The sequence below is a fragment of the Sminthopsis crassicaudata genome, chromosome 2 (assembly GCF_048593235.1).
Source record: "Sminthopsis crassicaudata isolate SCR6 chromosome 2, ASM4859323v1, whole genome shotgun sequence".
NCBI classification, from domain to species: domain Eukaryota; kingdom Metazoa; phylum Chordata; class Mammalia; order Dasyuromorphia; family Dasyuridae; genus Sminthopsis; species Sminthopsis crassicaudata.
Window position 1 is genome coordinate 134,146,422 of NC_133618.1, and position 24,933 is coordinate 134,171,354.

Here is a 24,933-nt window from a genome sequence, read left to right on the forward strand (position 1 = left end):
TTGCCTGTGTCATCACCATCACATGGTGACTATTTCATAGGTATGTATGAATGGATATTACCTTAACTAGGTACCTGACTGCAACAGGAAGAGGTACATTTAAGGTTATTGAACTGGATTGAGTGACAGATTACTTCTATAGTAATTCTCAAGGTCTTTTCAATTTTTTCTGAAGAAGAAATTTATCACTTACATGCTGAGAATATTGTCATAATTGCAGCTGATTTTTTGTTATGATGATGACCTTACAGATGCTTTATTTAAAGCATCCTAAGGAATTATAATCTGAAAAAATGTTTGCTACTTAACAATAAAGAAAAGACAAAACTTCACAATTAGACATATGGACATTATATGCAAAGCTTACAATTACTGTCTGTATAGACAGAGGGCACAAGTATGATTTGATTATTTATTAGTTTGGAAATGGCTCTTATTTTCATAAAATTGAATGTTCTACCTATTTGAAAAATGAATACTTATTAGAAAAATCTAATATAAACTTTTTTTTAATATTTCTTCATTGTCCATGGTACTTTTTAGCAAAATGTACTTTTTCTAACTATCTCTTTCAATTAGCTGTGGTTCTGCTTTTGCTTTCTCTGAGATCATGATTGACTCCTTTCTTCTTTACTTCAGTTGAAGCATAATAGATTTGACAGCACTCCTGCATTGCAACTCTGTATGTGCCTTTATGTCCCAAATGTGTGCCTTTTACACAATACATTTTTGAATTCTGGTTTTTGATCCATTCTGTCATCTACTTTAGTTAGCTACTGGCTGAGAGCTTACTATTCAACAGAAACTTTGAAACCTTGAAAGCAATGTGGCAGAAGCTAGATAAAGAATGTAAACTCATATCACACAGCAAGAGGAACTTTCAATAAGTATAGGACTTGGACATTAAAAGAGCAAGAGAAAAAATGAGCTTTCAAATCTATGCATAGGGGAAGAGTTTATGATCAGAAGGATATTGAGCATCAGAGAAGGTAAAATGGATAGTTTGGATTATATGAAATTTAAAGGGTTTTACATATGTACAATAAATATAGCCAAAATCAGAATGGAAACAGATAACTTGTGTAAACAAATCTCTGAAGTAGTTTTCTCTGATAAAGAACTAATTTCTAAAATAGATATAGAGGAGACTGATTCAGATTTAGCAGCATAACAGCCATACTCCAGTTGAGAAATGGTTGAAGGATATGAAAAAGCAATTCCCTACAGATGAAATAAAAGCTAGTATGAGGTAGATGAATGTGTGAAAAGATGTTCCAAAAGAATTAAAATTAGAAAAGTAAAAAATTAAATTCTCAAATCTTACCTCACACTTATGAGGTTTTCAAAATTGAAAGTTTCATTAATGACAAATACTAGAAGGGCTATAGGGAATCAGATATATTAAAGTATTGTTGGTTTGATCTGTAAATTTCTGCAAAAGCTTTGAATTGCTAATTATTCTGAAAAGCAATTTGAAGCTATGTCTCCAAAGTTATTAAACTATGTGAACTGATTGATCCATCAATATCATTATTAGGCCTATTTCCTAATGAAATTAAAAAATGAAAATGCCAGTATACATTTATTTATAATTTATTTATTTATTTGCTCTTTTTTTGGTGATGAACTAGAAACGAGGTGATTATTAATTGGTGAATGGCTAAACAAGTTATGACATATGAATGTAATAGAATACTCTTGTGCAATAAGAAATGAAGAAAAGAATTTTAGGGAACCCTGATAAGACTTTTATGAATGGTTACAAAGTAAAGAACTGAGAGTACAATTTATTTAACAATAGAAACTGCCAAATACATGGCTTTTTCTTAGTCCACATTCTACTGAAGCTTCATATAGTATTTGATACTATACATAGCCCTTTTCTCCTTGATATTCTGGTTTCTGTTTTTTTGAGGACACCACTCTCTCCTGCTTCTCTTCCTATCTATCAGATTAATATTCATTTCCTTTCCTGGATCCTTATCCAGATTATGCCCTCTAATTGTAGGATTCTGCCCTGATTCCTCTTCTCTTCTCCTAGATAACTTTATTTGATGATCTCATTAACTCCCATAGATTTTTGCCATCTCATGGTTCTCAAATCTATCTTTTCCCTAACCTTTCTGCTGACCTCTACACTTGTATTTCCAATTGCCTTTCAGACATCTTGAACTGGATGGCTAATAAACATATTAAGCAAAATATATCCAAAACAGAACCCCTGATATTTTCCCATCAATGCTGCCCCCATCCACACATTTTGCTGCAGAAGGTAATGCTATTTTCCCATTTTTTCAGGCTTGTAGCTTAGAAGTTATCCTGTACATCTGTTACCTCCTATATCCAGTCTGTTGTTGAGGCTTATTGATTTCACCTTTGTAGTATCTCTCCAAAGTGTTTCCTCCTCTCCTCTGATACTGCTGCTACTCTAGGGCAGATCACTTTACAATTGGATTATTTTGATAACCTGCCAGAGGATCTGCTTTCCTCGAGTCTCTTCCTACTCCAATCAATCCTCAAGTCGGCCACCAAAGTGCAGGTCTAGTCATGGCATGTCACTTACTCAATAAATTCCAGGGGATCCTAATCAGCTCCAGGATCAAATATAAAATGTTCTGCTTGGTATTCCAAGCCCTTCATAATCTAAACACGGTCTCTCTTTCTGGTCTTATACCTTATTTGTTTTGCCTTTTATACTCTCTGATCTAGTGACACTAGACACCTGGTTATTCCACAAACAAGATACTACCCCTCTAAGTGCCAGACTTTTTTTTTTTTTGGATGTCCTACATATCTGGAGCATTTTCCCTCCTTAATTCCACCAACTGACCTCATAGGCTTACTTTAAATTCCAACTCCCATCTTTTAAAGAAAGCTTTTCCAAACCCTTCTTAATTCTAATGCTTTCTCTCTGTTAATTATATCTTATTTATCTTTTATATAGCATACATATTTGTGGCATCTTGTCCTCTCTATTAGTTTGTGAGCTTCTCGAGAGTAACTTGTTCTGTTGCCACCTTTTATATTCCCAGAACTTAACACATGGCCTGATAAATAATAGGCACTTAATAATTATTGATTGATTAAAAACAATATAAAGACATACAATTCTGATCAATACAATTAACTACCATATTGCAGAGGATTCTTTATGAAACATGGATTTGGGTCCCAGCTCAAGAGAGATTTTTAGGTACTAGTTAATGTGGAAATTTTGTTTTACTTGACTATGTGTAGTTTATGAGGGTTTTTTCCTCTTTCTATTTAAAAGGAATGGTGATTGGGAGGTAGTAGAAAGAAAATAGATTTTTGTTAATTGGAAAAAATACAAATATAAGAAGCAAAGTAATGTAGTCTTATTTAATATTTTCCCCAATTATGTTAATATTTTACATTTATCTTTAAAAAAATTTTGAGTTTCAGATTCTCTCCTTTATCCTCATTTCCACTCTCCATTAAGAAACCATATGTGAAGTTATGCAAAACATTTTTGTAAAAGTCATGTTGTAAAAGAAAACATAGATCTCTCACCCTAAATAAAAGAAAAAAAAACTCAAGAAAAATAGAGGAGAGAGAGAGAGAGAGAGAGAGAGAGAGAGAGAGAGAGAGAGAGAGAGAGAGAGAGAGAGAGAGAGAGAGATTCATATGTACAAAGCATGGATAGATTTTTAATCATAAGTCCTTCAGAATAGTCATGAATCATTGTACAGCTGAGAATAGTAAAGTCATTTACAGCTGCTCATCCTAGAACATATGGAGTCTTGTAGTTTTGGGGATTTGGATGAATATTCCTATGGTGGGATTGTGATTATCAAATATCCATTATTTTTTAGTTTCTAAATGTCCTGCTGCTTTCAGTTCATTAAGAATACCATAAAAGTTTCAAAAATTAGATAAAAATATAAGAGAGATATTAAATGTTGACATGTTCCTTTGTGTTTCTTTTTAAACTTTTAGTCTCAATTAGATTATTTATCATCTTTCTCTGGCTATTTAGAAATGCATGTTGTAGTGGAAAAAAATCTGGTAAGTGCATTTTTCTAATTTTTTTGTCTTTCTTTTCTAACCTTGGTGATAGCTTATTTTTCCTCTCATCTTATTTCTCCATTTCAAAATGAATAAAATTAAATCCAAGAAAAATTGTCTGATGCTAATATTGATTTCCCTCTCCATTTTCAACAAATATTTGTTCAGTACTTAGTATGAACCAGATCCTATATAATGTCATATATAATTCTATAGTCATTCTATAAACTGAACTAATATAGTCAATAATGTACAGATACTCAAGATTGCAGTATACTGTTGTCCATAATTTTCTTTTCAAATCACATAATAGAAACAATCTTTTTTGTTAATATATCTAAAATTTTGAAAACTGATTTTTAAAATTTATATCATAAACTTAGTGAGGAATATTTTAAATTGTGTTTTAGAATTACTTGGGAACATTAATGACAGAAAATAAAGGAAGATTCCAGAGAATTTTAAAACTTTTACTTCTTAATTACTAGTCACTTAGCTTAAGGACAGTGAAAGAAAATATGATTAATTCTCTTACACCTTCCTAGATATAGTGGTTGAGAGTTTAACTACATTTTCCTTAGTTCAAAGATTTCTCAATCTCTAAGATACAGTTCCTTGAGTAATGTTATCATTATGAAAAATTAATTGCTTCAACTTAAGATTTACATTTTAAATCAATAGATAGTGTTTACTAGATAATTACCTAGTTCCTCAGAGCAAATGTTATATCTAAAGAAAGTATAGCATTAAATTATTTTACTTAGACTTTTTCATTATATTTTTTCAGTATGAATTTATGGGTTCTGATGCAAATCTTGTTACTCAGAAAATTGCCATGGTTACTGGACTTGTCAGCACAGTAAGTTTTTGCCTTTTAATGTTTCTTGATATGTGAAATTGTCCCAGTCAGGTACATAACATTATAAGTTTCACAACAGATTCAAGACACTGGTGATAAAGGGTGTTTTTGTTCCTTATTTTAGAAAAAAAAACATATCCTGCTACATTAAATAAAATATAGGGACAATCAAAACATCATAATTCATATTCACACAAAATTTTAATAATTTACAAAATTCTTTCCTTACAACAATACTGAGGAATAATTATTGTGTTAGCCTCATTTTATAGATGGGGAAACTGATCTTTAAGAGTTCAGTAACTTGCCTATTATTAACCAGCTTGGAAAGTGTCAAATCAAGGTTAAAATCTAAGTATCATGACTGCAAATAGAGGACATTAAGCTATTTCATAAAATAGACATTTGATTTATGCTACTTTAGATGAGCATTTATAAAAATGAAGATTACAGACCTTTGGGATTTTTATGGCTCTGAAAAGGCTGACAATTTTTGTAATAATACTAAGACATTTTTGTCTGTTAAACTATCTCCTCTCTTTTCCAACTATATATATCCATGTGAGGCCATATTTTCTTCATAAACTTCAACCAAAACAGTACTTCAACAAATTGAATGAAGTAGATATAATATTTATCTTCTTTTAAGAAAGACATTAAAGAGATCTGTGTAAATATGAAAAATGATGCTACTTTTCCTTGTTACTGTAGAGTGTTACCCCATCCTTCTAGTCCCTCAGGCATATAGGAGTCATCTTGGAATTTTCACTCTCAGCCCCTATTTCCAAGCTATTTTTAAGAAGTATTGATTTCAGTTCTGCAATTCTCTTCAGCATACTTCCTTTTCTCTTCTGACACTGTATCACCCTGGCGCAGCTCCTCATCTCACTTTTGGACTATTGCAATAGACTTTTGGTGGATCTGCCTGCTTTGGGTCTCTCCCCATTCCAATCAGTTCTTCATTCAACCACCAAAGTGATTTTTCAAAAGCTCAAATCCAATTATGTCACCCCTCCATATTCAAACTCCAGTAGCTTTCTATTATCTCCAGGATCAAATATAAAATGCTTTGTTGGACATTCAAAGCCTGTCATAACCTGTCACTCTCCTAACTTTTCAGTCTTCTTACATCTCAACAAATATTCTTCACTCTAGTGATATTGCCTCCAGTCTAGTCCACAAATAAGACACTCTGTCTCCCAGGATTCAGCGTTGTCTCTGACTTTTTCTTCTGCCTGGAGTACTCCCTCTCCCCTTCCCTGACTACTGACTTCCCTTGATTCCTTTAAGTCCCAACTAAATTCCTTTCTTCCACAGAGGGCCTTCCCCAGACCCTCTCAATTCCAGGGCCTTTCCCCTGTTAATTTCCTATATTTCCTGTATACAATGTAATTTGCTTTATTTATATTTATTTGCATGTTGTTTTTCCCCTTTAGATAGTAAGTTCCTGGAGAGAAGGAACTGTCTTTTGCCTCTTTTTGTATCCCCAGCATTTAGCACAATGCCTGACACATAGTAGGCAATATATACAGAGAGAGAGAGAGAAATAGAGTAACAGAGACAGACACACACATGGAGATATATGTTAATATCATATAGATAGAATATATATATATGTGTATATATATATATATATATGTATATATATATATATATCTTGAGCATTTTAACATATTTGTTAATATTTTGTTGATATTTTCAAATGAATTAATATTTAAAACCATATTAGTTCTGATTCCTAATATGGTAAACACATACACAGATATACATGCATCACAAACAAAACCTCTTTAAAATCCTCAACAATTTATAAAAGTTTTAAACCCAAAGTATGAGATCACAAATTTGAGAACCACTACTTTAGATTTTTTTTTTAATAGCTGTATGGTACTTTATAAAGTCCCCCATTTATTATTCATCTATTTACTGCATAAATATTTTATTTCACTAAGGGAGATACTCAACTAATTGGAATGAGGCTTATTTCAAATGTTAATTTAGATAAGTGGTATTGAATATGTATTCCATATCTGTTCCATTTTTAGATGTATAGCTCACTTAACTTGACTATTGTACTGTCTTCCTTGGAATTCTGGATAGACAAAAATAAAATCAGTACTGCTGGAGAATCTGATGAATTATTGAAGAGATTTTTAAAATGGAAAGAATCTTATCTTGTTCTAAGGAGGCATGATGTGGCAGTTTTACTTATGTAAGTGTAGCATCCCCTGTGGTCAACTTTCTCCAACTCCCACTTGCTCACAGAAATTTTCTGACTACTTTATCCCTGCAGGTTCAAAAGGTAATACCTGCTCAGTATTATGATCCATGAATTCCCAACTGGTGTGCTCCCCCAGCTTAATTAACTTTGTTGTTGTTGAGTCCTGTCTCGGTCTTTTTGACCAATGTCAACTCAGAAATTAACTAGACGTTATTCCATGTCTAACCTGGAAATGACCAGAGCAGAGCAGAACAAAGCAGGCTAGAGACAAGAGAGTCAGGACACAAATGTTTTCAAGTATAATTGGAATTTTAAAAAATATGAATAGATCAAAAGAAAAAGAGGTAACATTGTAGACTATTTACAGAGAAGCTACTTATTTGAAAATTCTTGCTTCATATTTTTCTACATTTTTATTATTTTTTCAATTCTAATATTGGCAATATTAGTTGCTATAGTTTGTAACACATTTTTGTGAAATGCTTAGCTATATTATTTATTTGCTATTAGAATAGTTCTATGAAGTACTAATTAATATATTCTTTTTCAGAAATATAGCCATTCTTTAGATAGAGCTTCTTATCTCATGTGTTAATAACTGCCTTAATAATAGCATAATATAATAAAAATAAAGTTGATTTTTTATCTTTGCAAAAAATATAATTATTACATTTAATTTATAAAGTTAATTAAAAATAATTTATTTAGATGTCTTTCATATTGATTTTATAACTATGTAAGACAAATTAATACATTAAAATCTTAAAAATTCAAAATTAGATTTTAGTGTTGATGAGATACCTAATAAATATCTGCTGTGTCCATTTTCTCTTGAGATTCCTTATTATGTAAGCTACAGCAATTCATAATTCTAATTGATAAGTCAGGAAAGAGTTTTAACAAATGACTGGGGTTCAATCTATTTATATAATGCTTTAAGGTTTGCTAAAGGACTTTACATATATTGTCTTATTTGATCCCACAACTTAGGAAGATAGGCACTATTATTATTTCTATTTTGTGGATGAAGAAACTGAGGTAAACAGTGGCGTGCTTGGGGGCACATGGCTAGAAAGCCACTGAGGCAGTTTTCAAATTTGGGTCTTCTTGACTCCAGGTTTTCTCTGAACCACTGAGCTGCTTTAATAGTTATTGGGACTAACTAAGAATATTTTTATGTCTTGAGAAGATAAAAGCAAGAATAAAAATATAGAACATATTTTCATGGGAAGAGGTTGGAACCTAAGCAGAAAAAAGAGAAAGAGAGAGAGAGAGAGAGAGAGAGAGAGAGAGAGAGAGAGAGAGAGAGAGAGAGAGAGAGAGAGAGACAGAGAGAGAGACAGAGAGACAGAGAGACAGAGAGAGACAGAGAGAGAGAGACAGAGAGAGACAGAGAGAGAGAGACAGAGAGAGAGAGACAGAGACAGAGACAGACAGAGGCAGAGACAGAGACAGACCGAGACAGAGAGACAGAGAAGCAGAGAGGCAGAGAGAACAGAGACAGAGAGAAGAAGAGAGAAGGGGCAGGGGAGGAAGGAGAGAGAGAGAGAGGATATCGGTGAGTAGGAACAGGAAAGAGAGATTAAGTCAATGAAAAATGTATGCAAAGAACAATAAAGGGAGTTGTTAATGGGGATGGATGAAGGGGGAAAAAAAGCAAATAGTTACTCATTTTTGCAATTCTTTGCCAAGTTCAATTTTCTAATCTATCCAGTTTCAGAATGTCCTAGTGCTGAATCTTGCTTCAATCACGTGCTGAATATCATGCCCACTTGCAGGAAAACTAGAACTTAACTGCTTATTCCTATGATTCTAGAATAAGCAATTCAATTAAACAAGCATTTACTAAATGTCTCATAATGTGATAGACACTGAAGACAAAAAGGCAAAAATTAAAAATAGCTTTATTAAAAATAGCTTGAAGCTCTGAGAGCTTCAAGAAATTCACATTCTATTGCAAAACCCATTTTCCAAAGATAAGTAAACACAAAATATATACAAATTAAATACAAAGTAATTATAGACAGGAAAAACACTAACAATTTGGAGTGGGAGTCAGGAAACACTTCACATAGGAGTTTGCACTTGAACTTTGAAGGTAGTTGTGAATTTCAAGAGGCAGAGGTAAATTTCTAGGCAAGGGACTCAGTATATAAAAATGCAGAGTGTGAGGAAAAGTGTGACATATAGGAAACAGCAAATTAAGCTAGTTTAGCTGGAGAATAGAATGCATGAAGTGGTGTGAGATTGGACAGTAAACATAGATTGTCAATGTAATATTGGCAGTAGATCTGTAAATTCCAGAATAAGAGAAGTCACATAGTCAGACCTATGTTTAGTAATATCAGTTTGGCAGCTCAATGGAGGATGAATTGGGGAGATGAAGAGACTAAAAATAGGGAGGCAATTAGCAGTTTATTCCAGTCGTCTAGGAAAGGTTCCTAAATAAGGGAATGGCAGTGTACATTAGTAGATTAGTATCTATATGAGTGACAAGAAGGAAGATGAAGACATGCAAAAAATTGAATTGATAAGACTTGTCAATTGATTGGATGTGGTAGAGTTGGAGAGAAAATTGTTAAAAGGTGACTTTTGGGGATGACTAGAAGGACTGTGATGCTCTTGACAGAAAAAAAGTCAAATTAGAAAGAAAGGTAAAATTAGAGGAAAAATAACGAAATCTGTTTAGGACATATTGAGCTTGAGGTCCTAAATGAGACATTCAAGTAGAGATATCAAGTAAATGCTGGTGCTGTGGGTCTGGAACTCAGTAGTAAGATGAGGGCTAGGTATGTGGAGTTTGGAGTTTTCTGTGTTGAAATGATAATGAATCCATGGGAACTAATTCCCAAAAATGAGAGGAGAGAGCCCTGAGATCTATCCATTCATAGCAGTAATTATATTTAGGGGAACTGAGAAGGTGCAATATCATATAGATAGAAAAAGAATGAATAGAGAACAGTGTTATAAAAACCCACCAGAAAAGAGGAGTGAATGATTAACAGTGTAAAACATCATAAAATTAAGGAGACAGAGAACTGATGAAGGATTAACAGTTACAAATTACTAGTAATCTTGCTTCCTAATTTTCCTGTGCTGGAACATTGGAATTATTAGGCCAACTTCACCGAATGGGAGGGGCTGTATTATTTGTGTCTATCTCTGTCTAGTAACCAATCGCTAGCAAGAAATTTCTATTTTGAGTTTTATTGTTTTCAGGTAATAAATTTTCTCAGAAAAGAAATCTCACTGATATTTTCCCTTTAACTGTCCAGATAATAACCCATCCATTCCTCACTATCCTATGCAAGTCTTGTCCATTCCCAGTTTCACCACAGAGTGTCCACATAACATACTAAGGAGATTTCACAATTTCTTCTAACTTCCTGAGGATTCTAGTGTATCCCAGCTTCTTTTATAATCATAAATTTCATTGTTAACATCCTTTACTTGGGATCTTAGTTCTGTATTTGTTACATGTTGCATCTTGCTCTCACTTACCATGTACCTGGCTTTTCATTATCATTTAATAATTCTTCAGAAACTATGATGTTCCCTTAGTCTGACCCCCACAAAATTCTATTTCACTTCCTTACTATGTTGTGGAGGTGACCTTGCCTCTTGCAAAGCTCTACAAATGGGGCAGAAGCTCTAGAAGACTTTACCCATGCTAAAAAAGGTTTCAGCGATGGTTCTGGCAAGAGAATGAGGCTACTTTCCAAGGATCAACTCAAACATGAGGAGGCATCACATTAGTAGTCTAGACACTTAGTGATGAATTTTTGGGCCATGCTCATTCATGAAATAATAAATTTTTGCTTTTAAATTGTTCTCTATTTTTTACTCTCTTGTAAATTATTGTCCCTTCTTCATATATTCTTTCCCCTTTTATGTAAATTTGCCTTTTATTGTATATTTTAAAAGAAGCAGAAACATTAGAACTATACTGTATGAGATATTTATTTGCTGAGAGGTCTTTAAAATATAGGAGGATAATTAAATCAAATAGTTATAGAAAATAGTTAAAAACATTTTTTGTCTCTTCCCCAAAGATTTGTCTTCTTAATATAGCTTTATTTTTGTGCTTAAGTTATAGGAATAGATTTAAATATGTGGGAGCGACATTTCAAGGAAAGCTGTGTGAAAGAAGCTATGCTGGTATTGTTGCTATGGTATGGCATTATTTAATTAATATTACTATTATTTATATAGACTGTTGAAATTCTTCCTTATTGTATTCATTGTATTCCTCATTGTATATCATTATATTTAAATAAAATATATAATGGATGTCTTAGGGAAAATTTTTTCTCTGCTCTTTATTTATAGGTAAAGCTATGGTCTGCCTTCTCTTTTTTCTTTTCTTCTTCCTCCTTTTTCTCCTCTCCCTTTTTTTCCTCCTCTTTTCCTTCCTTTCCTTTTTCCAAGGTAAGCAAGGTTAAATGACTTCTTCAGGATCATGTAGCTAGTGAGTATCTGAGATAGGCTTTGAACTCAGGTTCTTTCAACTCCAAAGTCAGCTCTGTCTATTGTGCTACATACATAGCTGCCCTTCTTCCCATACCCCAACTTGTTGAATTCTTTTCTTTCAAGGTCTGGCTCAGGTAATAACTCTTTAAATAAGCTTTCTGTTAATCTCTATTACTAGATTTGATCATTACTTAATCAGATATTTCATGCCACTCTATTTTACATAGACTATGGATGTATTCATATTCTAAATTTTGTTAGACTTATTTATGTACATCCTATTCTCTTTAATAGATTACAAGTTCCTTGAGGGATTCTATCATTCTTGGAAGTATGTCCAAAGCATTGATGCAGGCCCTTAACATAGTAGATACCTATTTAATGTTTGCTGAATTGAATTAAATATTGTGTTCCACTTAGAGTTTGCAAGTTTATTGTTCATTTTATTTTAATTCTTTCATTTTCCCCAGTCAAATGAATTATTAGATCTTTAGTAGTGGTAATTTTTCTGTTTTTTTTTTTTAATTTTTAGTATTCAAGAACATTAACTCTGGAAGCATTTTCAGTTATTATTGCTCAGTTACTGGGAAATAGCATGGGATTAGCTTATGATGATGTTGAAAATTGTCACTGTACAAGACCTGTCTGCATAATGAACCCGGAAGCAGTGTAAGATGTTTTCTTTATTAAATATCTATCACAGTAAAATTAAAACTTCCTTTTAATATAGCCATGCATATATATACATATATATACATATACATGGATCTAAATATATGTGAGTTTCTATCAGCTAATATTCTAAATGTGGGCAGAACTTATACTATTCATTAACAATATTGACCAATACCTTATTCTCAATCAAATTATATATTGTGGAAACAGATGTTGTAGATAATCTATCTGGCTTCATTGTGTGCCTTTTGGCAGAGCCTTATACATAGGAATGAACTTTTGATCTAATCACAAAATTCATGTTGAATGAAAGGAACTAGCATTCTTTTACTACTGTGTTGACACAAAGAGTGGATGGATGCATGTTTTATGTTCCTTGAATTATATAAAATATAGGTATTTAATTCTTATATAAAATAATTATTATGAATCAACTTACGACAAACACAAACAATAAGCTTTCATGTAATAATAATAGATGCGATTACCACAATGGACTGCATTTTTGAGGAATGAGGGAAGTGAACATTCAACTAAGAATAAAAAGTAAGTCAACTGTGATTATGATCCTTGACCAAAATGAAAAGTATCTTGAAATGAGGCTTATGAATTATGACAGTAAGAGTATGGGTATTGGACAACTTGAGGATTTAAAGAGGGAGCCAATTCACAGATATGGTAATACTGCATCGAAAAAAGATAATTGCAAAGGGGACTGTAACTATACCAGTTACATGTTTTCTTGACTTGATTTGGCTTCACTTTTTCTGTTTTTCTTCTTTTAAACATGATCTCATTTGTGTAAATGCCTTTTGTTTTAATATATTTGTTTCTGGAATATCTCCCTTTTCTCTTCCATATCTAGTGAACCATCCCCTTTTAAAAATAGGCTTCTGAAGGGCTTCATTCTGCCCATGTTGTATCTGTTGGGTAGCAGCAAACCTCATTCAGTGTTGACTTCTCCTGGCACACAACAAGCACTTTATCAATGTTTGTTAATTTATTGTCAGTAGAAGATTGATCACAATAGTCTCTAATCAAAGGATCACAGATTTAGAACTGGAAGCAATATTAAAGGTCATCTAGTCCAAGTTCTCCATTTTACAGATCTGGGAGTGAAAAATCAGTGAAAGAAAGGGTCTTGTCCAGAGGCACCTAGCAAGGAAGTGGCAGTAGTGAGATTGAAACTCAGTTCTTCCTGACTCCACATTCAGAACTTCCCCTTATTACTGCTTTGGCTGTGTCCCACACATTTTGGTATGATGTCTCATTGTCATTTTCTTGGGTGAAGTTATTAATTATGTCTACGATTTGCTGTTTTACCCAATCATTCTTTAGTATAAGATTATTTAGTTTCCAATTATTTTTGGTCTATTTTCCCCTGTTTTTTATTAAAAGTAATTTTGATTGCATTGTGGTCTGAAAAGGATGCATTTACTATTTCTGCCTTACTGCATTTGATTTTGAGGTTTTTATGCACTAGTATATGATCAATTTTTGTATAGGTTCTATGAACTGCTGAGAAGAAAGTATACTCCTTTCTGTCTCCATTTAGCTTTCGCCAAAGATCTATCATATCAAACTTTTCTAGTATTCTATTTACCTCTTTGACTTCTTTCTTATTTATTTTGTGGTTTGATTTATCTGAGAGTGCAAGGTTGAGATCTCCCACTATTATAGTTTTGCTGTCTATTTCTTCTTGCAGCTCTCTTGATTTCTCTTTTAAGAATTTAGATGCTGCACCACTTGGTGCATATATGTTTAATATTGATACTGCTTCATTATTGATGCTACCCTTTAGCAGGATATAATGCCCTTCCTTATCTCTTTTAATTAGATCAATTTTTGTTTTTGCTTGATCTGAGATGAGGATGGCTACCCCTGCTTTTTTGGCTTTGCCTGAAGCATAGTAGATTCTGCTCCACCCTTTTACTTTTAGTTTGAATGTCTCACCCTGTTTCAGATGTATTTCCTGTAAACAACATATAGTAGGATTCTGACTTTTAATCCAGTCTGCTAACTGCTTCCTCTTTATGAGGCAGTTTGCCCCATTCACATTTATGGTTAGAAGGACTAATTCTATATTGCTTGCCATCCTGTTAACCCCTGCTTATGCTTTTCTCCTTTCCTTCCCTCTTACCCCCCTACCCAATATTAAACTTGTGAACACCACTTGCTTTTCACAGCCCTCCCTTTTTAGTATCCTTCCCCCACCTTAAAATTCCTCCCTTTATTTTACCCCTTTTCCTCACAATTTCTGTATTCCCTTCCCCTTAGCTTACTCCTTCCCTCTCACTTTTCAATGAAATGGAAGAAATTTCATCATAAATCTAATATGTCTATTGATACACACTATGTTCATCTCCCTCCTTTCTTTCTCTCAGATATAATAGGTTACCTTTGCCTCTTCATGAGATGTAGTACCACCACTTTACACTTTTTTATGATATAATTTCCTTTCCACCTCTAGTTTCTAGGACAAATTATACATATGTTCTTTACATATTTTTATGGCAGAAGTATAGTTCTCAAGATTTCTTTTTACTTTTTTAGAAATCTCTTGAGAACTGTATTTGAAGATCAAACATTTTATGTAGGTCTGGTTTTTTCATCAAGAATAGATGGAATTCATTTATTTTGTTAAATGTCCATCTTCTTCCCCTGGAAAATGATGCTCATTTTTGCTGGGTAAGTTATTCTTGGCTGCATACCAAGTTCCTTAGCCTTTTGGAATATCATGTTCCAGGCCCTTCATTCTTTTAATGTGGACGTTGCTAGATCCTGGGTTATCCTTATTGTGGCTCCTCCATATCTGAATTGCTTTTTTCTTGCAGCTTCCACTATTTTTTTTTTCTTTGTCTGATGGTTCTTGAACTTGGCCACTATATTTCTTGGCGTTTTGATTTTAGGGTCCCTTTCAGTAGTTGATCGATGAATTTTTTCAATGTCTATTTTATCTTCTGTTTCCAAAACATCTGGACAGTTCTCTTTGATAATTTCCTCGAAAATAGTATCCAGGCTCTTTTTTTCCCTCACATTTTTCAGGGAGTCCGATTATTCTCAAATTGTCTCTCCTGGATCTGTTTTCCAGGTCTGTTGTTTTTCTAATAAGGTACTTGACATTCTTTTCAATTGTTTTGTTTTTCTGGTTTTGCTTGACTACTTCTTGGTTTCTCCTTGAGTCATTCATTTCTACTTGTTCGAATCTAATTTTCAACGATATATTTTCTTCACTCACTTTTTTTATATCTTTTTGTAATTGTCCAATTGTGTTTTTAAGTAAGTTTTTTTCTTCTATGGATTTTTTTTCCATTTTATCCATTTTCTTTTTTAGAGAGCTGTTTTGTTCATCCAGCTCACTAATCCTGTTTTCCTTGAAGTTGTTTACCTTTTCCAATTCACTAATTTTGTTTCTCAATGATTTGATCTCTTTATCTACTCTGGATAACTTCTCCAGGCTCTCTTGCCAAGCTTCTTTTTCCTTTTCCCATTTCTCTTCCAGCTCTCTTGTGAGAGCCTTTTTGATTTCCTCTATGAGATTCTTTTGTATTGAGGAGCAGCTCATAACCCTCTTAGGGGATTCCTCTGGGGACAGTCTGTTTTTAGTCTCCTCAGTATTTGAAGTCTGCTCTCTCTCCATATAGAAGCTGTCAATGGTTAGAGCCCTTTTGAATTTTTTGTTCATTTTGTCAGAGCGGGAATTGAAGAAAACAAATTGACAAGAGAAACAATTGGTCTGTTTTTGGGGGGATGGGGTTGGATGGTGTTAATGGGCTTCCTCTACAGACTGGGGGGGGAGGGCAGCAGTGAGGCACTAACAGGACAGTGATGGCTGCACTGTGTCTGCGCTCTGAGAACGCACTGAGTCACTCCTGATGGGGGTTGGGAGTGGCCGGTCCCTAGAGACGCTAGCTTTCCGGGGTTTTATTCTTCACCTCCGATGTTTACACCCTCTCTGCTGCTCCTGGCTTGCTGCCAAGAGGGAACAGCCACACTGGGGTAAAAGCCTTTTCTGGGGCAGAGATCGCACCCCTCCCCCCTCTGGTCTGAGCTGTGTGAGCTGCCTGCCTCTCTCTCGCTGCCTGCCCTCAGTCTGCGCCCAGTCTGTTTGACCCTCCCCTGGGCAAACACAGACCTTCTCTGGAGAATTTCAAGGATGTCTTCTGTTGGTGATTATTTGTGGGTTTCTTTTCCAGTCAAGCATTAACTCTGAGGCTTGTCATGAAGTAAGTCCTGAGAGAAAACACAGAGGTCAAGCAGCTGTCTGCCTCCATTGAGCTATCTTGGCCAGAAGTCTGGATCAAAGGATCCATTTCTATATTTCTAAAAGAATAAAAATAGCATCCTTTCTCAAAGTATGAATTTCATTTTATACCACTTTTTTTTAAAGTACATAATAAATTTTGTATGTTAGTTTCAAAATTTTCCTGATTGTGTTTCCTTTTGAACTTATGTCCATTAAAAAAGTAACTATAGTCCTCTTTTTTTTTCCTTCATATCACTATTGCTATAGTAATAGCTTTCCTGTAGTTTTTCCCCAATTAAAAACCGAGAAGAAAAAAAGAAGAGAAAAATGTCATGTAACAAATAAGTCAAACAAATTACTTCTCTTTCAAGAGATGGATAATGTAGTTTAGCATAGCTTCTCTAAAAACATTATTGGTCATTTGGTCTTGTATTGATCAAAATCCTAGAGCCTTTCAAAGTTACTTTTCTGTACAATGTTTTTGTTATTGTATTAATTATTCTTTTGATTCTTCTTATTCTGGATTAGTTTATACTTCCTAGAAATCTATGAAATTATTTTCATCCTATCTTAAGGCATGATAATACTCCATCACATTTATAAACCACAATTATTCAGTCATTCCCCATTGCCTAAGGGGCAATCTCAGATCCTATTTTAGATTCTAGATCTTTCTTTTCTTTTTCCTCTCTTAATATTTGCTTCAGAGAGAAGTTTGTTCTGCTTGTGACTATTCTGTCCTTAGTAATAGCCTTGTTCTTAACCCTCCCTCTTTATATACTTGTTTCTCTGTTGAGTTCAATTTATTTTTATACCAAATTGTGTGTCTTAAACCCCAGTTTTTCTGTTCCAGAGAAAAATGAAGATCAGTTAATGATCATATCCTCCATCTGTGTGTATATATTGTCTTACATAGTAAATTCTACTTCATTCTTCCCTTATACAACATTTATTCCTCCTTTTACTTTTTTGTCTCTTCAAATCCTCAAAAAAGAATAAGACCACCTTTAGAGTGAACTGTACTTTTGTTTCTTTTTAATCAGTCTATTCTTTTTTATTTTCTTTGTTCAATTTTTTGAAGTGCATATTATATATATATGTAGAGAGAGAGAGAGAGAGAGAGAGAGAGAGAGAGAGAGAGAGAGAGAGAGAGAGAGAGAGAGATAATCTTGAAATATATAGTCTTATTTTTGTTGTTAAATCAGGATTGGTTAATTGAACTGCAAGGAATATATTTCTATGTAATGGTTAACCATTTCTCTTCTAAGCTACCTATTTTTCTTCAAATTCTTTACTCCATTGTTGTTATTTCTTTTCTTATTTCTTGATTTATGTCTAATAGGTACTCATATTCATACCTTTAAATTTTTGTTTGCAGCTGTTAAAAAGTTACTATCTCCTTTTCTTGGGAAAAATCTCTGAATTTATAATTTTTTTTTGCTATAACAAACAACATTTTTTAGCTTTTGCTTAATTTTATGTTTTACTTTTGTCCACATTTTTCTTAGATTTGTCCAAAAGTGAGAAAGGGATGATGAAACTCCTGCCATTATTGCATTACTGTCTATATCTTATAATTCCGTTAATTTTTATTTGGATATTAAGTTTGCTATCTTTAGTTACTTTCAGCTTAATGTAGTTTTCTTGTTTATCTGTTTTTATGTTGTGAAGTTTTGTTTTTGATCTATTATTTTTCAATGTCTCCAACAATGTAAGAACATTAGAATCTATTTCAGTATTTTATTGTTTCTCTGTTATGGTAAGCCCAATTCTTTATACTCTGTCTTTAGTAGAAGGGAGAAAACAACTGCTCTCTCTGAGTAAGGAAGCAGGATAAAAATTGAAAAAAATGTTAAATGTTAAAAGATGATCTCTTAAGATTTCTCCAAAACACAATTCTATATACATCTTTAATTATAATGCATATTTGTAAAGTTGAAATTCTTATTGAAATAGAAGCATTCTGGTATGATATAAATATGTAGCAATACCATTTTCTAAACTGATGACAGATTGCAATGAGTTCCTTATTCCTTAAAATATTTAGTCATATTCAAAACTTTCCTTCTCTATTCAGGCATAACAGGCATTAATTTGTTGTCATTTATCCTTGCATTTATTTTTATCCACATCTACTATGTCCTTTTTTTGGGGGGGGGTAATTTTTCTGTTTTTTAAAGCATTTCCTATTTAGGTTTATTAAGCAATATAAAATCAAAATTCACTTTTTATTATGCTGATAAAAATATTAAATCTCTTTATGAGTGATAAGGAATTTAGTAACAGTTTGATATTTCTTTATATAATCAGTAGCAGCTACAGTTGTTATATCCTCATGGTTAATAGTACATTTTCTGTGGTCATTATAGAAGTAAGATGAGGGGAACAATTTGAACAATAATAGGTTTTGTTTTTCCCTCAATTGGGTTGATTAGGGTAGTGAGAAAAAGGGGCGAGAATGTGGATCAGAAAAGGAAATAAAATTTAATTTAAAAAATAGAATGAGAAATAGAAATTAAGAAATGGTATGTAAGATTTTTTTTATAAATTATAAATCTGAAAAGAGTCCATTTCCTTGAGCCCTGGTCATGAATCATCTTTAATTTCCTGTGAATCATCATTGAGGGCACAAAAGCTATATTTCATGGGATATCTCTCTCAGGTTCTTCAAGCAAAGGCCCAAGGATAATTTTGATTATATTAAATTAGAAAGTTTTTGCATAAACAAAACCAATACAGTGAAGATTAGAAGGAAAGTAGAAAACTGGGAAGGAATTTTATAGTTAATTTCTATGATAAAGGCCTCATTTCTCAAATACTTAGAAAGTTGAGTCAAATTTATTTTATTTTGTATTTGATTTATTTATTTAAATATTTTTCTCCAGTTACATTCAAAACAAAACAAAATTTTATATTTGTTTTTAAAAATTTTGAAATTCCAGATTCTCTCCTTATTCCCACCCACAATTGAGAAACTACATGTGAAATTATGCAAAACATTTCCATAAAAGTCAAGTTGTGACAGAAAACATAGGTCTCCCACCCAAAGGAAAAGAAAAACCTTCAAGAAAAATTAAGTTTAAAAAAGAGAGAGAAAAAGAGAAAGCTTTAGTTTGTATTCAGACACAATTAGTTCCTTCTCTGGATAGGATTTTTCATTATAAGTCCTTCAAAGTAGTCATGGATGATTATACAAAGAATAGCAAAAGTCATCCTAGAACATTGCTATTAGTTTGCATATAGTACATTTCCCTTTGCTTGGGTTCATGGAGGACTTTCCATTTTTTTTTTCTGAGAGTATTCTGCTTATCATTTCCCATAGAACCCATATTCCATCACATTTTCCCATATTTCCATCACAAACACACACACAGTTTATTGAGCCATTTCCTTATTGATGGGCATCCCTTCAATTTCCAATTTTTATTAAATCTCTTTTGGTATCAATTGGATCATGGCTCTTATTTTTTTATAAAATTGACTCAGTTCCCTCTATGTTTGAGAAATGTGATCTTATCAGGGAAACTTGCTTCAAAATTGTTTTTACAATTAGTATTGCTATTTGTATTTCCCTCCATTATTCTTTCTCTCCTTTTACCATGTCTCCAAAAGTATTTTGGTACTGTCCACTCCCTTCCCTAATATATCTTCTCTTTTATCACTCTCCCTCTCTTTCCAAGTCCCATTCCTCTCCTATTTTCCTACAGGGTAAGATAAATTTCTCTACTCATGTTGAGTATGTATGTTATTTACTTTTTGAGCCAATTCTGATGAGAGTAAGATTTACTCACTCTTCTTCTCCTCCCTCATTTCCCATCTACCGTAAAAGCTTTTTCTTTTTTTATAGCAGATAATTTACATTATTTCACTTCTCCCTTCCTTCTTTCTCCCCAAGACAAATTAGGTCATATCTCAAAAAAAATTTCTGTTATAGAAAAAAGTAATATACTTTGTTTTATAATTGCAGTGAATTTTGGTATTAATTATTCTAGCCTAAATAATTCTTTTTAGAAAATCCCTTTAGAATTATGAACCAATACTTCTTATTTTATAATAATCTATTTTAATTAATGATTTTTATAAATAACTAGATATTAGAATTTATAGAAAGATTATAGAGGTTACCTAGTTTATCACCTCAATTTACCAATAAATAAAAAATGAACGTAAACAATTTAAGGATAATCTGATAATATAACTTCAAAACATGGTACACTTGTAAGTTTCCCTCTTCCATTCTTCTTGGCAAATTTAACAGCAAAATTGACCCTGAACTACACATCATAGATTCTTCAATATTACATTTTAGGAAAATGCTTGGACTGTATTTAAAGAAAAAAAACCCTGATGACCCAATTTATTTTTAGGAAGTCCAATGGTGTGAAAGTATTTAGTACCTGTAGTATGGAAGATTTTAAGAATTTTGTGTCAACAAAAAAAGCTGAATGTCTTCAGAATCGACCACACTTAGATCCATCTTATAGAAGTTCCACTTGTGGTAATGGCATCCTGGAAACTGGTGAAGAATGTGACTGTGGCTTAGACCAAGTGAGTGATGGATATTAAGACCTTTAAAACTGTTTTCATCCTACTTTTCTTTATTTTTTCTATAGTGCCCTCAGTGAGTTACTCAATAAACATTTATGAAGTGACTATTTGCCAGACTTTGTGCTAGGGATACAAGTATAAAGAAAGAAAGGTCTTTCCCTCAAGGAGCTTACAATGTAAGGGAAGACAAATTACAAAAAGAAGTTGAAAAGAGGGAATGAAGTGGGGTTGCAGAGGTAATTCATGTGGAGGCATAATGTAGGAATCAGTCAGAAAAGTCCCAAAATAGCTCAGGTTAGGTGGTGACCAATGAGAGGATGTCTGAACTGAGAGCTCTCCTACAGTGGAGTTTGGAGTTCCAATCAGAGAGACAGAGGATAGTGATGAAATGCAATCTCAAGGCTGATGGGATCTTACAGATCTTACATTTCAAAACAAAAATGGTTTTTAGAAAATATATAAAAAAGTATGAATAGTTCATATATATCATTATTTGATATATAAAACATTTTTACTGGCATAGTAAAAGAATCATTAATTATATATAACAGATGAAGAAGCTTAATAAGGATTAGTGGTTTTCATTCAGTTATGTGGTGTGTTGTGAATCCAAACTTGAAATCAAATCTTTTGTTTCTAATCTAGTCCCTATTCATTGTGCTGTACTGTCTTTTAGCTTGTCTTGTGTGAATTGTCTGCATTACTCTTCCTCCTTGATCTTGATAGCCATCTAAGTGTAAAAGAATGCAGGGAGATAATTTTATCAATTCCATTTATCAAAAAATATGGGGTCTCTGAATGCCTCATAACACTTCCATCTATAATTCCTCAGCCACAGCTGAGCTCAGAAAATTATAAAAAGTAGCACTTTATAGAATCAATCAATGCATCAGTAGTCATTAAGTGTCTATTAAGTTATTAAATGTGTCAGGTGCTAGGATACAAGTGCAAAGAATAAAAGCTGGGAACATACAGTAAAACCAAGAAGCTATACAAACATATGCTTTATAAATACAAAGTTAATAAATACAAATATATGCAAAGAAGTTAAATACAAGAGAGTTTGAGGAGGGAAGCCACTATCAGTTGAGGGAATCAAGAAAGGCTCATGTAGATTAGAAGAGCTGAATATGAAAAAAAGAATCTACAAAGCAGAGATGTGGAGCGATTGTGGGCTAGGGCAAAGGCATAGAGATTGAAAATGGAGTATTATTAATCATGAACAGAGAGGAAAGACTAGTTTGGATGGCTCACAGAATGTAGGAGGGAGAGTAACATGTAATGATATTGGAAAGATAGGTTGAAGTCAGATTGTGAAGAGCTTTAAAAGCTAAACAGAAGAAGGTTTGTTTTGTTTTGTTTTGTTTATATGAGATAATAGGACATGAACAGTTTATTGAGCTGGGGAATTGCTTAAAGAAAATTCAACAACAGTGTATAAGATGGACTGATGGGGTGATAAACTTGAGGCAGAAGGTCACTTAGGTGAGAGGTTAATAAGGTGTAATCTATGGTGCTGAAGTTAGATGTATAGATTTTATAATTATCTATACATATCTATATATGTAGAAATGGTAGTTAAGCCTATTGGAACTAATAATAGGAAGTTAACTGAAACCCCTCCACCCTTATTTTATCTTGTGATGGTGACAAAACCCAGTATGGCAAAAATCACAATTACATGGAAAGTCTCCCAAAATATTTTTGTATCTCCAGATTAACCACTTGTCTAATAGGAGCAGATGACTATTTTATGACCATCTTATGACTGTGACAGCTTGTATCATTTCCTTCTTCCCAAATTAAGGAGAAGCCTATTCATCTTATGTGGGTATATTCCTTGCTTCACCCAACTTGTGACCCTGCTTTGATTAATGTATCTAAATTTATAAGCTCTGGAGCACTCAAATTCTATTTTGGTAAAATTTATATGGCTATAATTTTAATTTTTAAGCAAAAATTACTATTTCCTTTTTTTCTTTCTTTTTTTCTTATCTTCACTTTGTTAAGACCAGGAAGATTCAGCAGTGGAATTGCTAATTCCTCATTTTCAGTCAGCTATCCATAAAAACTTCCTCCTAGTTAAAACAGGGTTTTTTTTGTTTTTTTTTTTTGCCTTAAAAATTCTTTTAAAAAACTTTTTAATTTTTTTTAAATTTTCAATATATATATAGATAGTTTTCAACATTCATTTTTGCAAAACCTTGTGTTTCAAATTTTTTTCTTCCTCCTTTCCTCCCACTCCTTCCCCTAGATGGCAAATAATCCACTCTATGTTAAACATGCAATTCTTCTATCCATATTTCCACAATTATCATGTTGCAAAATAAAAAAAAAATCAGATCAAAAAGGAAAAACAGAGGAAGAAAAGAAAATGAAAATGAATAACAACAAAAAAGTGAAAATATTATGTTGTGATCCACACATCCCAGTCTCTACACTCTACACATACAGAGTATGTGAAGATGGCTCTCTCCATCATAAGACCATTAGAATTGGCCTGAATTACCTCACTGTTGAAAAGAGCTATGTCTGTCAGAATAGATCATTATATAATATTGTTGTTGCCATGTATAATGATCTCCTGGTTCTGCTCAGTTCAATTAAATCTCTCCAATGCCTTCAGTTGAGAACTCCTCAGAGGAAAGGTTCTTGGGAATTATCCAGTTCTTTTAGGGAAAGTTTCTCTGAAGTAATGCTGCTCCTGACTGGGGACTCCCAAAGGAGACATAAGTTCAGGCATAATGGGATGGTTGAATCCTATAGGATCCCAAATAGGATAGGGGTGGACTCCTTGTTGAGGGACGACTAAAGAAAGAGCTATTAAGCCATATAAAGTTTAGTTTGTGAACACAAAAGGTTTAGAAAATTGTATTGGCCAAATCATGAACTTTTAATTACTTAGAAAATTATGGAATTTTATTGAATACTTTACCAAAATCAATTTAGAACAAACAAATTACTAACATTGCTATCTTATTTATCATTCTCAATATTTCTTCCTGGGATTATATTTTGAAAAAAAAAATCAGGGAAAATGAAATTTTAACCAGCTCCTGTATTAGGGACTAAATACAAACTACACTTAAAATGGGTGAATCCAACTGTCAAATTAGACTAAAGCAATTGTATATTGTTACTAAATAATATTTTTATAAGATTCTAAAAATATTAACAATTAAGAAACAGAAGAATATTTAACTTAATCTGACAGGTTATATATTCTGTTACTTAATTGAGAATACTGGTAAGATCTTGATAAAAAAAAATCTCAGAAAAAATCTTAGGAGAAATTCAGGTCTGATTTAATGTTATATCTTATTATATATATTGTGTGTCTGTTTTGTAAATGATGAGACCAAGTTTAGAATAGTGAGTTTTTTACTTCAGATAGAAAAAGACCTTATACAATTGGGAAAGGGAAATGTGTCTGTTTTGTCTATACTATTAATTTTTTGTGCTAGACTATAGTTAATAGACGTTTTATGTAAACTTGTTCTTTTGGCATGATCAAACAAAAGAAATAGGCTATTAAAAATACCAAAATTTCAAATAAGGCTTAAAGAGGACAAATAGCTCTTTTTTTTACTCTGTTTTTAACATTGGCCATTTTGAAAATTGATGAGAGGAAAAACAGTTATAGAAATTAATTGAAAATTAAAATTTAAAAAAGGAAAACAAATTTGTGAAAAAAAGAAAAGTCAAATTTCTTTTATTTCTAAATTATAACTTGAATGGCTTTATAGAGTAGTTTGATGAGCTAATGGGATACTACTAGACTTCTGGTAGAAAACAATCAGAAAATTCACAAATCAATTATTCCTTGATGAGACCTTTTAAAATAACTAGGGATTGATTTAAAATTGAACTTTGCCCTTTAAGAACTGT

The 24,933-nt window shown here is 32.7% G+C and overlaps 1 protein-coding gene across 1 annotated transcript in view; it reads left to right on the top strand.

Annotated features, from left to right (window-relative positions):
• ADAM2 (ADAM metallopeptidase domain 2) overlaps nucleotides 1-24,933 on the top strand; it is a 98,534-nt gene that overhangs the window by 35,497 nt on the left and 38,104 nt on the right. Inside the window, exons 7-12 of the mRNA XM_074287313.1 lie at nucleotides 3,958-4,026; nucleotides 4,814-4,885; nucleotides 6,931-7,097; nucleotides 11,197-11,278; nucleotides 12,109-12,245; nucleotides 20,865-21,045. Of these exons, the coding sequence (XP_074143414.1) occupies nucleotides 3,958-4,026; nucleotides 4,814-4,885; nucleotides 6,931-7,097; nucleotides 11,197-11,278; nucleotides 12,109-12,245; nucleotides 20,865-21,045 (708 nt within the window). The remainder of the gene's footprint in view (nucleotides 1-3,957; nucleotides 4,027-4,813; nucleotides 4,886-6,930; nucleotides 7,098-11,196; nucleotides 11,279-12,108; nucleotides 12,246-20,864; nucleotides 21,046-24,933) is intronic.